Here is a 13,163-nt window from a genome sequence, read left to right as displayed (position 1 = left end):
GTTGAGGTGGGTATTTAGGGAAAATTGGGTCTTTATCTTCATTAAAGCTGTGAGCCACACAGGTAACATACGGGGTGATTTGAATAATCAAGAGCCGACTAGGGGACATATTTACAAGCACCTAGAGCCACCTTGTGCCGCTCTAGCATCCTTTTTTCTTTATGCTAACGCCACTTTAAGGAGACCTTTCTCTGGTGCCATATGTACAAAGTGGCGCAATGCTTGCACCACATTATGCCTGCACCAGGTATAATGTATACAAGGGGGGGTGTTCTGATGCAGGGAGGCCTGAGAAAATGGCCCAGTGAAATTTACATTTTACTGCTCCATTTTTTCTATCATTTTTAATGCCTGTTCAGAGTAGACATTATATTGACACATCCATTTTAATCAATGGGCCTCCCTGTGCTTTGCAGCACTAGCGTCAACATTTGTTATGCTAGTGCAACAAAGCGGCACAATAGCATAAAATATTTTGACTTTATTGTCCTAACAACCGCCATGGTGCACCGTATTGTAAGTACGGCGCAACCATGGTGTCGTTAGGTGGGGCAGGAGCGACGCAAGAAAAGTGGCATATCAGAACCGATGCACCACTTTCTTGTAAATATGCCCATAAGAGTGTGAACATGGTTTCTATGCTGAGTTTTGACACCACTCATAGCAAAATTCTGCAAGGCTTAGCCATTCTGACTTTAAACATAAAGGAGAATACTTCCCTCGAATCTGGCTTTGCTGTTCGAGAAATATAAAATGCTATGAGATATGCAACCAATGATAAAATGGAAGGCCTTGATTGACTTCTGTGAGAACCTAATAGATCCTAGACAGAGGTCCTAGCTCTTATTTTCCTAAAATTGTTTAGAAAAGCCTATTGATGGTTTCTAGGCCTCATTCTGTGACGGAACTAGAGTAATCATATTTTTCAAAAGAAAAATTGGTGACTCCCTCCTCGTTCTGATCGTCACTTGTAACAATCAATTTCCATATTAAATGCTGTTGCAAAGATTTAAGCAAAGTTGTTAGTTAACTTCTTACCAGGACGTCTCCTTTGACTAGTTACTCATTGGTGACTCACCATCATATCATATCTGGTAAAGAAAAAACCTCACACCTCCGCCCTGAAGTTGTTTGTTCGACCAGCTGGAGCAACTGGTGGACCACATTTCAATAATCATTCAGGATGCCTAGCACAATAAACCATGCTTTGTGGTCCTTCGTTTGGGAAGTGATGTATTTAACAAACCTAGGGCCAGATGTAGGAAGATTCCAAATTGCGAGTTGCAATTTGCGAGTCCCAGCGACTCGCAAATTGCAACTCGCAATTTGGAATGCAGAAAGGTGTCTCAGACACCTTCTGCGAGTCGCTATGGGGTCGCAAAGACCCACCTCATTAATATTAATGAGGTGGGTCGCAATTTGCGACCCCATAGCGATTCAGGGCACTCACGGGGATGGTGGCCTGCTGGAGACAGCAGACCACCATGTCCGTGACTGCTTTTAAATAAAGCAGTCTTTTTTTTCAAAGTGTAGCCCGTTTTCCTTAAAGGAAAACGAGCTGCACTTTGACAAAAAAAACGAAACCTTTAGTTTCGGTATTTTTCAGGGCAGGTAGTGGTCCATTGGACCACTGCCTGCTCTGAAAAAAATTTTTTTTATCCAGACACAAAGGGGAAGGGGTCCCATGGGGACCCCTTCCCCTTTGCGCCTGGGTTACCATCCACTTCAAGTGGATGGTAACTGCGCTTTCATTTGCGACCACAATCGCGGTCGCAAATGAAAATGCATAGCATTGCGAGTCGCAAATAGGAAGGGAACACCCCTTCCTATTTGTGAGTCGGAAATGCATTTTGCGAGTTGGTTCCGACTCGCAAAATGCATTTCTACATAGCAAAGTGGCTTTAGCGACTCGCAAATGGCGATTTTCGCCATTTGCGACTCGCTAAACCCTTGCTACATCTGGCCCCTAGAGTCTGAGTTCAACAAATGCGTGCAGATGATGTAAAAAAATCCTTGAGCAAGAATCACTGTCAACGGCCTAATTTCTAATTCTAATATGTAAGGAACCCTGGTATGATTGCCCATTAGTTCTGTTTCTGTATGTAACATATATGGGAGTCTTTCTTCACAAGATTATTTCATACAACACAATCTCTTCTTTCAGTAAAGGTTACATCTTACATTGATGAAGTCTCTATTTAAATCCCGATCTCTCAAAAGCTAATGACAATAAAAAAAATTGACTTAGCGTGAGGTTCTCGCATAATTCCCAGAAAGACTCAGACCGTATATGCAAGTGGTGCACAAGTGACAGAAGGGCAAGTCATGGATCACGTTAAAGCCTGGAAGTGTTGAATGCTTGGAAGTCGCACTGACTTGTGAGCTTCAACGTACAAAGAAACACAACTAGGAACATCTGTTGGCAAAGTGACACTTCAGAGATGGCTGAATCTCCTGTCTTCCCTTGTAGGCTCCGTTGAAATTGTAAAAATTATTATGCATCCTAAATGTGTGTACCTTTTCCATTCTCTGCCTTATTACACACCAGCATCTTTCCTTAACCGAATAGATTCTGCAATTGCATCTGCTCTTACAGGGAACCCAGAAGGGCTTACCTCTTTCTTGAGTTTTCTCTAAATAGAGGTGGGTGGGCCTAATCACATTTTCATCTATACTTTTGGGCAGCTATGAGCAAAAGGCTTATGTAGCTTAACCAAAATCCTACTTCAATATATTTTACCTTCGCCCTGGAAAAAAACCTCCTTGCCTAATTGAGTGGTACTCCTTTCTTCAAGGAAGTCTGACTATGAACTATTCTGCTATTTTATCAAAGTCTAGTAGATACTGATAAACAAACAGCAGCAACTGGGGCTTGACTACCTGGTACTGTCCCTTACTTCTTGCCAACTTTCATAATGGTAACTTTACCACCTGTAAAGGCAGTTTGCTACATAAATATATCAGTTGTTCAAAGGAACAAAATTTACATCATTCACACTGTGGGGCATATTTATACTCTGTTTGCGCCGAATGTGCGTCAAAAATTTTGACGCACAATCAGCGCAAACCCTGCCCCATATTTATACTTTGACAGCCAACCCCGCGGGCGTCAAAATTCCACCATGTGCGCCATTTTTTGGAAGGGGGAACCAGCCTTGCGTTAATTATATGCAAGGTAGGCGTTCCCTTCCAAAAAATGACTTTAAGGCCTGTGCCCCTTATTTATACTCTGGTGTCATTTTGACGCACAGGACAGGGTGGGCCTTAAAAAATGGCGCACAGCCTGATGGGCCTGGGTCAGGGCAGGCGTTAAGGGACCTGTGGGCTCGGAAGGAGCCCAGAGGTGCCCTCCCCTGCCCCCAGGGACACCCCCGGCCACCCTTGCCCACCCCAGGAGGACACCCAAGGATGGAGGGACCCATACCAGGGAAGTAAAGGTAAGTTCGGGTAAGTATTTTTTTCGGATTTTTTTGTGGCATAGGGGGGCCTGATTTGAGCCCCCCTACATGCCACTATGCCCAATGACTATGCTCAGGGGACATAAGTCCCCTGGGGATGGCCTTTGGGCAAGGGGGCATGACTCCTGTCTTTGCTAAGACAGGAGTCATGTCAATGGAGGTTGGGCGTAAAAAAAAATGGCGCAAATCCGGTTTGAGGCCTGAAGTTTGCCTCAGACCTGACTTGCACCATTTTTTGACGCACAACCCCCATTTTCCCATACGCCGGCGCTGCCTGGTGTGAGTCCTTTTTTTTAACGCACACCAGTCCGCAGCGCCGGCTAACGTCATTCCATAAATAAGGCGCCCGCATGGCGCGTTGGAATGGCGTTAGCCAGCTGTAAAATTTTTGACGCACAACTGCGTTGGTGCAGTTGTGCGTCAAAAAGTATAAATATGGGCCTGTGTTTGTTACACAAGCTATTGGGTTCTTCCTAATCTTTCTAAACAAGATTACTTAAGCGATAAAGCAATCACTACACAGGTACCCAGTTTGCTTCAAAACTGGCCTCGTCCCACAATTCCTTCAATTTTTGCTCTGCACTCATATATGTCATCTTGCTGCATCAATTCGTCAGTGGGGCCCAACCCCAAATTAGCTTACATATTTTCTATAAATTAGTCTTTAATATGCACTTAATCCCAGTGGCTTCCAAATGTAACAGTTCAGACTGCTGTCTGTCTCTTTCCTTATCGCTGATAACATTTCTAAATTAGACATTGGTTGAGCAAATTGTCATAGGTGTCAAGAGTCAGGGGTAGACAGAATTTATGTTTGTTACTTGCTCACTGCTGGCATGCTATTTTTAACTTTTGCCACAAATGTGGAATCTTAATTTTGTACCTAAAGATGAGACCGTTATCTTTGCCTCTGTCCATACTTGTCAGGAAGGTGCAAATAGCCTTGCCAAGATAACCATGCCCTAGCCTCCCCTTCTTCAAAGACTGATGGCCACAAACAATGTAGGTTTATGCAGTGGAATATGGGCAGCTGAACTAGTTGTACTGGCCAAATTCCAACATGATGATGACATTTCAAATGTCACGACATAAATCATAAATCTATTCTCTAATCCGCGTTCTAATTTAATCCCCATGCCATTAGAGCAAAGGATTTTCATTGTCCTGAATGTCTTTATTTTATCCTTAATAAAAAATACCTTGCTGTCCCCTAATTGAGCTTGAGGAAAATGTCAGCAAATAATCTGTTTATTGCAGCTCGCACATTTTCCCCTAATACATATGCAAACACTAGGACGATAGTCAAATGTAGGAATGGCATGCAAGCTGTAAAGGTACAAAAATCAATCAATCAATCAATCTATTTGTAAAGCATGCTACATACCTGTGAGGGTTTCAAGGTCCCGGGGGGGGGGGGTTGCTACTGCTCAAAGAGACAGGTCTTGAGGAGTCTTCTGAAGGAAAGCAGGTCCTGGGTCCGTCTCAGGTCAGGCGGGAGGGTGTTCCAGGTCTTGGTAGCGACGTAAGAGAACGATCTTCCGCCGGAGGATCTGCGCCGGATGTGGGGGATGGAGGCGAGGGCGAGGTTGGCGGAGCAGAGATTCCGGGTGGGGGTGTGGAATCTGAGTCTGCTGTTCAGGTAGGACGGTCCGGTGTTGTGGAGTGCTTTGTGTGCGTGGGAGAGGAGCTTGAAGATAATCCTCTTGTCGACGGGGAGCCAGTGAAGATCTCTTAGGTGGGGGTTGATGTGGCTGTGGCGAGGGATGTTGAGGATGAGTTGGGCGGAGGCGTTTTGGATGCATTGGAGGCGCTGTATGTGTTTGGATGGGATGCCGGCGTAGAGGACGTTGCCATAGTCGAGTCTGCTGCTGACGAGGGCCTGGGTTACTGTTTTTCTTATTTCGGTTGGGATCCATTTGTAGACTCTGCGAAGCATGCGGAGGGTGTTGTAGCAAGAGGAGGAGACGGCATTGACCAGTTTTGACATGGAGAGGGATGAGTCAAGGATGAAGCCGAGGTTTTGTGCGCTGTTGGTGGGTGTCGGAGGGGGAACCCGGCGAGGGCGGCCACCATGAGTCGTCCCATGCGGAGGGGGTGCGCCCAAGGATGAGAACCTCTGTTTTGTCCGAGTTCAGTTTTAGCCGGCTGCCTCTCATCCAGTCGGCGATGGCTTTCAGTCCCTTGTGGAGGTTGGTTTTGGCGGTGCGTGGGTCCTTGGTGAGGGAGAGGATTATTTGGGTGTCGTTGGCATAGGAGATGATGTTGAGGTTGTGCTGACGGGCCACTTGTGCGAGGGGGGCCATGTAGATGTTGAACAGTGTCGGGCTGAGAGATGAGCCCTGGGGTATGCCACAGATGATGTTGTAGCCATTGGATTGGAACGGGGGAGGCAGACTCTTTGGGTTCTGCCGGCTAGGAAGGATGCGGTCCATTCGAGGGCCTGTTCTTGGATTCCTGCTTCGAGGAGGTGGGTTTTCAGAGTGTGGTGATAGACAGTGTCAAAGGTGGCTGATAGGTCTAGGAGGATGAGGGCTGATGTTTCTCCATTGTCAAGGTGGCTTCTGATGTCGTCTGTGGTGGCGAGGAGGGCGGTTTCGGTGCTGTGGTTTCGTCCGAAGCCGGACTGGGAGGGGTCGAGGATGTTGTTGTCTTCGAGGTACCGAGTGAGCTGTGTGTTGACGATTTTCTCAATGACCTTCGCCAGGAAAGGGAGCAGGGAGATGGGCCAGAAGTTCTTCAGGTCTTTGGGGTCTGCCTTTGGTTTTTGGAGAAGGGCGTTGATTTCGGCGTGTTTCCAGCTTTCCGGGAATCTTGCAGTTTCGAAGGAGATGTTGATGACCTTCCGTAGGTGTGGTGCGATGGCTGTGTCTGCTTTGTTGAAGACGTGGTGTGGGCAGGGGTCTGATGGTGATCCGGAGTGGATGGAATTCATGGTCTTGCGGGTTTCATCATCATTGACGCTGGTCCATGAGGTCAGTTGGCTGGAGCGGGTGGAGTTCGTAGAGGGTGGAGTGGGAGTGTCCGAGGTGTGAAGGCTGTTGAAGCTGTCGTGGATGTCAGTGATTTTTCGGTGGAAGGCGGCGGCTAAGGCGTCTCATAGTTCTTGGGAAGGGGTGATGTCGTTGACGGTGGCGCTTGGGCTGGAGAGTTCTTTTACGATGTTAAAAAGTTCTTTGCAGTCGTGGGCGTTGTTTTCTAGGTGGGTTTTGAAGGAGGATCTTTTTGCTAGCCTGATGAGTTGGTGATATTTGCGTGTAGCATCCTTGAGTGCTGTGTGGTTGTTTGGGGTGCGTTCAAGAAGCCAAGTTTGCTTGAGTTTCCGGCAGAGGCGTTTGGAGGCTTGGAGGTCGGTGGTGAACCAGGTGGCTTTCCTGTTGACTTGGTTGTTGGGGGGCCTCCTGAGTGGAGCAAGGTGGTTGGCGCAGTTGTTGATCCATAGCTTGAGGTTGTGTGCGGCGGTGTCAGGGTCGGTGGGGTTGGCGGGAGGTTTCTGGGCTAGGGCGTTGGTTAGTTGGTCTTCGGTGACTTTGCCCCAGCGTCAGCGGGGTGATTGTTCAGTGAGGTGGTGTTCTGTCCGTTTCTTAAAGGTGAAATGGATGCAGCGGTGGTCGGTCCAGTAGAGTTCGGTGGTATGGTTGAAGGTGATGTGGTTGCTTGTGGAGAAGATGGGGTCAAGAGTGTGACCGGCTGTGTGGGTGGGTGTGTTGACGAGCTGTATGAAGCTGAGGTTGGCGAGGTTGTCTGTCAGGGTGGTGGTGTTGGTGTCATTGTTGTTTTCAAGGTGAAAGTTCAGGTCCCCGAGGCGGATGTAGTCCGTGGAGGCGAGTGTGTGGGTGCTGGCAAGGTCGGCGATGGTGTTGCTGAACGGTGCCCTGAGTCCTGGAGGTCTATAAATGAGTGTTCCTCTGAGCGTGGTGTTGGGGTCGGTGTGGACTTGAAAGTGTAGGAGTTCAGCGGAGCTGAAGGAGTCGTCCAGAAGGGTCTTGACTTCGAGGCTGGCTTTGTGGACGATGGCTATGCCTCCTCCGGTTCTGTTGGTGCGGTCTCTGCCAGAGACCTTTTATCCGTCCGGGATGGCGATGTCGGGTTCTGAGGAGTCATTCCACCAGGTTTCAGTTAGAAAGGCCACATCCGGGGTGGTGGAGTCGAGCAGGTCCCAGAGTTCGACGGCGTGCTTGCGCGCTAAGCGGGTGTTGAGGAGTATGCAGCGTAGGTGGTTTGTCTTGGTCCTAGTAGGTTTGTGGGCTCTGGTGCAGGTGAAGCTGCAGTTGTGGCAGGAGAAGAGTCAGTGCGTGCTCTTTGGAAAGGCCTGGAAACATGTGGCGTCTCGGCCGGAGTTGAGTGCGTCGAGGGCGTTGGTGTCGTAGCGGAGGCTGGGGGTGTGGTTGTTGCGAGGTCCAGGGGGTCTGACGCTGGGTGTTGTCGAGGCGCGGACGGGCTTGCCTCTGGCGCGCCCACTGTATGCAGTCGCACAGCGGGAAACTGCGCAAAGAAGAAAAAGTGATAGAGGGCAAAAAGGTCCAAAAGAGCGAAAAAGATAGAAAAGTATGAAATAGGCTGAGTGAAATATGTATGAAGAGTGAGAAAGGCAGAAAAGGCAGAGGAGAGCAGAGAAGAGCTAACCAGAGGAAAACACTCTAGCGGATCGGGGTCAGGAGGGCCTCGATCCCTAGAAGCAGCGAGGGCGGGGGAGACACGGGCACAGCTTGGTGGTGCTGTGCGCGAGGGGAGTGTGCTACCTGGCCAAACTAGGTCAGGAGCCACTCACCCTAGCGCGCAGCGACCGCCATTAAGAAGGAAGGGGGAGGGAGGAGCTGCTGGAAGGCAGGAGGTGTGGGCGAATGGGGGCGCAGGGGGTCAGGGTAGTGGGAAAAAGGAGCGGAAACGGCACAAAGAAGAAAAAATGAAAGAGGGCAAAAAGGCCCAAAAGAGCGAAAAAGAGAGAAAAGTATGAAATAGGCTGAGTGAAATAAGTATGAAGAGTGAGAAAGGCAGAAAAGGCAGAGGAGAGCAGAGAAGAGATCGATAGAGCAAGAGGAGCTAACCAGAGGAAAACACTCTAGCGGATTGGGGTCAGGAGGGTCTCGATCCCTAGAAGCAGCGAGGGCGGGGAGGGGGAGACAAGGGCACGGCTTGGTGGTGCTGTGCGCGCGGGGAGTGTGCTACCTGGCCAAACTAGACACCGATAACAGAGAAAAGAAAATGATCTTCACTAACGTAGTTTAAACAAAATCAGGGGAGGTTCTGGGCAACATAATACTAGAAGAAGAAACTGGAAATCATTCACAGCATTGAAGAGAACCAGTCGTGTGGTAGCACTGGTGTAGGTATTTGCTAGTTAAACCTGTATTCTCAAAATGAACAAAGAAGTAATGACTAAAATTTGAACTTCGTACTTAATACCCCACCACCGCCCAATTACGTGTAGGCACTAATCGGCACAAAACAACACTCTCATGTGTCCTTTTCACTGAGGAGTTACAATAAATTGCAATCTGTTTGCAATAGTGTTGCTGACTGGAACCCGTGTGCTTGACCTGTCCATGCTCTCTTGACCCCATTCAACCTTGCATTCATCCATGTTACATCATTCATTCTCATGAAAGGCTGCATCCATTCCCTTGTGATCCATTAATCCCCCTTTTTATGAATGTTCTTTTATTTTGACATAGTTTATTTTCCTAGTCATCTGTTTATTTTATGTTGGTTAAGATGCACCAAAGGCTAGCTGGCGGCAGCAATAAAAACTCTACATCACAGTGAAAATACAAGAAACGATCGGCCATTGAATGTGCATACCTGAAAGCAAAAGTGATTCCAGCGCCATGGATTCCAAGTTCTCACCAAAACTAGGATTTGTATTACTTTGTCAGACCTGGAGAACAGGTGAAGGATCCAGTATTCCACTTCATGGGGCAATGAAACCATTTAATGATTTGTGACACCATATTGGTACTTGATTCTGGACCAAAAACACATAACGCATTTGACATGTGATCAGAAACCTGAACTTAACCCAAGTGATTATTGTTTTTTGCCTGACCTACTAACTTCATACCTGCTAGCTCCTTAATCCATTGGTATTGTTGCCAATGTGACACATCATCTTAGGCCCCTTTGAGCTGGTTCATTCACTGCTCCATGTTTCTAACCTATACCGCCCCTCTTCCTTTAGACTCATTCCCCCTGTTTTCCACTTTGACATATGTGTTTCCATCGCTATGCACAACCCTCTCTTGCAGACAAATGTTTCCGGATGTCAGTCAGCAGTCAGGTTTCATCACTGATCTATGAATAAGAGTTGGAAGCAAATTGATGCACCAACATTGGTGTGTTCCATCGTCTAAACGGTGCTAAACTTTGCCTTTTTCCTTATTTAGATTTCACGTCAATCTAAAAAGCACTCAGTCGAACAACATCATGATGCACGTCAACCCCCGCTTCAGGGAAGGGGCATTTGTGCGCAACACTCAGACTAATGGGAATTGGGGCTCAGAGGAGAGGCAGATCGCCTTTCTGCCATTGTCCCCTGGACAGCCCTTCCAAGTAAGATCTGTTTTTCAGCTATTTGTGTGTTTTTTACTGTGTGAGAAAGTCATACAAGGGCCAGAGGTCCTATTTGAGCAGGCATGGTTTGTTGCTGAATAAACCCGGTAATCCACACTTGGGCCCACACGCATAAACATGCAATTAGAGATTTTCTTTTTCAGCAACAAATATTTACAATTTGTAGAAATGTGCTGTTTTCAAGCATTTTGTATTACTCTGATTCCTAAATTTGGCAGCTATTTCATCTGTCTGAATCCCTACTTTCTTATAGATGGAGATCCTAAACCAGAATCATGGCTTCAAGGTGTCAGTAAATGGCTCACCGGCGTTTGAGTACCGTCACCGCATCCAGCCCAAGCAAGTGAATCAGATTGAAATAGATGGAGATGTGATTCTGTCTTTAGTCCAGTACTAACACATTGCCAGAAAAAAGTAGTATTGGGAAATAGAGTGATTCTATTTCTTGTACTACCTTTTCCATCATTTTCATGATCCCACTGGGCATTATGGTTAATCCATTTCAATGATTGATTCCAGGTATTTTGCTAGATGTGTGGTGCACTGAGGGTGCATTTTTTTGTGTTAACAAACATTTCCAGCTATTTTCGTTGCATGTCACAACCTGTTTATACCTATGTGGAGAGTTTTCCAAAAGCATCTATTGGACTTTGGGTGAATTATCTAGAGAACTGCCAGAATTTGGAACAACATCCCTGTCAAACAAAAACTGTGCAATTCTTCTGCAGTTCCTAAAGGATCTGACTACCCTCCTTTCCAGAGAACTCCACATATCCACACAGTAGGATTCATCACCCACGAGCATTATGCTCAATACAAGAAATCGTGATTCTTAACTCAGCGCTCCAACCATTGTTCAGCACACAATTGTTCTCTAACTTGGTTCATCATCAGATAGCTAGACCTATGTGTAGTTTACTTACTGGCATTGTAATACGTGCAGTAAAGTATGGAAAGTGCCACCTAGGTTTGATTGAAGTTCATCCATGGTTTTGCACCTGGCTGTACTGTAGGGATTCACAAATGTGTTACTTTATGCAAATAAAGGTGCATATTAACGGCACGTTTAGTACAGTGAATCCTAGAACTAGATGACTTCCTGGACTGTTCTCTTATTACACAGGTAACATGGGCATGCCCAATATATGTGTGGTCTTGACGCCCTAATATAATCCATGTAAACTGAGTTAGACATTTTATATCTATTCTGTGCTCTGGTGCTATATATTTACATTTGGTTATTGTTCGTCAGCTCTGTGCTATGGGGTAAGAGGTGTAAACCGCTTGCTCACTGTAAGTGGGTTCTGTGTGGCCTGATAATCTCAAAAAGACATGTGTGTGGGCTGCATTTATAATGCAGTTTCTTAACTGGCACGGTGCTGCACACTTTAGTGGTCTGTGCTAATTTGCATTGAGGTGCTTTCTGGCACCATATTGCTGATATCTAAGGATATGCTAGTTTAGTCCCATTCATTTTCGGGAAGTAAGTTGTAGAATTCGGCACCAAACATCGCTGTTCGTATTATACGTTAGACATCATACGAACATTGATTTTTGCTTTGGTGGCTGGTGCCAAGAGAAATGAGCTAATCAGCACACCCTTCCAACTGCGTAGAAAAGCGCGAAACAACAGCTTGGTGCAAATTAGCACAGGCTAAAAATAATGCACAGCTTGGGCAGCAGTGTGGGATGGCAGTAGTCTGTACCCAAGAAATAAGTAAGTGTACGTGTTTTTTAAGGTAATAAATTACAAAGTCTGGAGGCCTCCCGTCGATGGGCTCTTATCAATAAGGACATCTTGAATACATTGGCTTCCCAATGATGGAGATAAAAGATTTTCGTTTGTTAGATCACACTTACATTGAACGAGGAAACATAGGAATTTCAGGAGGACAGATGCACTTTGCTCACAAGAAATAGAAAAAAACTCAATGTGTATTCTTATTTTTGTTTAATCGTTTAGTAGACTATAGCGTACTAAAAATGTGCAGCTTCTACATTTTAGAATTGAGGGGCAGCATTAAGTATATAATTCACATCCGGGCAACAGCATAGCAAATCACCCGTGTTATTGCTAGTATAATAAGGAATGGAGCCAACAGGCATTACTCCAAACGATTGGCGCTACAAGGCAACAGTTTAGGGCTAGGGCAACAAAAGGTGCATTTGTTTTTGCACTATTTTACAGATTTTGTGATAGGAAATGGATGGCACCGTGGCCCACGTTTACTAAAGTTCTGAGCCTCCACTTCGTTACAGTCGTTAAGTCCCACATGCTCAGCACTACACTGAGTTGTTTCATGCGAGCACCACACAATCTTTAATACATATCGGTTATGCTTGTAACAAACGCCAGAGGGCACCATTCCCAATTGCATAAAATGCCATAATGATGAAATACTATTTTATCCATTCACCCTATTAAAAATCGCTAACATGGCTGATCAGCAAAATCTGCTTAGCTCCATTTCGTGTCAGGCAAACTGCAAAAAAGACGTAAGTGCCTTTCCTCCAGTTTTGCTTCAGTGTTAACTTTGCCTACAAAAAAGTTTTCGCTTTTAATGATAATAGGTGTAAAATCAATGACTAGATTGAATACTAATTCAAACGTAGAACATATCTATGAGGAGATGGTGTGTTTCACGAGGCAAAATTTGGGTTAAGATGGTAGCTCTTTTGACAAACTAAAAGTACAGATTAAATATTGTAAATTGATTTAGAAAGAAAATGTTTGTTATAAAATGTATGAATCAGCATAAGCGCTTCAGATATCATCAGGCATATGATTTATAACAATAAATGATATAGTGATTTATACACTGAGCAATGTCCAACAAATGATAAATGACTGTGAACATTACATGTATACTGATAAGTTGTATTAAGCAATCGTCAGATTTTGTATTATTTCTGATAGTTAATAAAGAAATGACTCAGATGCATGGGTTTGTAATTTATTTAAATACGAATTGTGAGGGTAAAGTTGTGCGTGCTGTACATTTAGATTTGTCTTTCTCGCTGCTCAAATCAGGATTCTGAATCTTGTGTTTCCTTGCTTGGGTTCTTGCTCCTTACTGCTTCTGGGTCTTCCTGCTTTCTTCTTCTCTTCAAAACGCATTGGATTTGTCTATTAATATT

The 13,163-nt window shown here is 45.6% G+C and overlaps 1 protein-coding gene across 2 annotated transcripts in view; it reads left to right on the top strand.

Moving 5' to 3' along the window:
- The window catches only part of LOC138259816 (galectin-4-like), a 300,965-nt gene extending 288,002 nt beyond the window's left edge, over positions 1-12,963 (top strand). For both annotated transcript variants that reach the window (XM_069207710.1, XM_069207709.1), the window contains 2 exons: positions 9,839-10,004; positions 10,279-12,963. In XM_069207710.1, the coding sequence (XP_069063811.1) occupies positions 9,839-10,004; positions 10,279-10,422 (310 nt within the window). In that variant the 3' untranslated portion in view covers positions 10,423-12,963. The remainder of the gene's footprint in view (positions 1-9,838; positions 10,005-10,278) is intronic.
- Positions 12,964-13,163: the final 200 nt, after the last annotated feature.

The sequence above is a fragment of the Pleurodeles waltl genome, chromosome 9 (assembly GCF_031143425.1).
Source record: "Pleurodeles waltl isolate 20211129_DDA chromosome 9, aPleWal1.hap1.20221129, whole genome shotgun sequence".
Classification (NCBI taxonomy): Eukaryota; Metazoa; Chordata; class Amphibia; order Caudata; family Salamandridae; genus Pleurodeles; species Pleurodeles waltl.
This window is presented reverse-complemented; position numbering and strand designations above follow the sequence as displayed.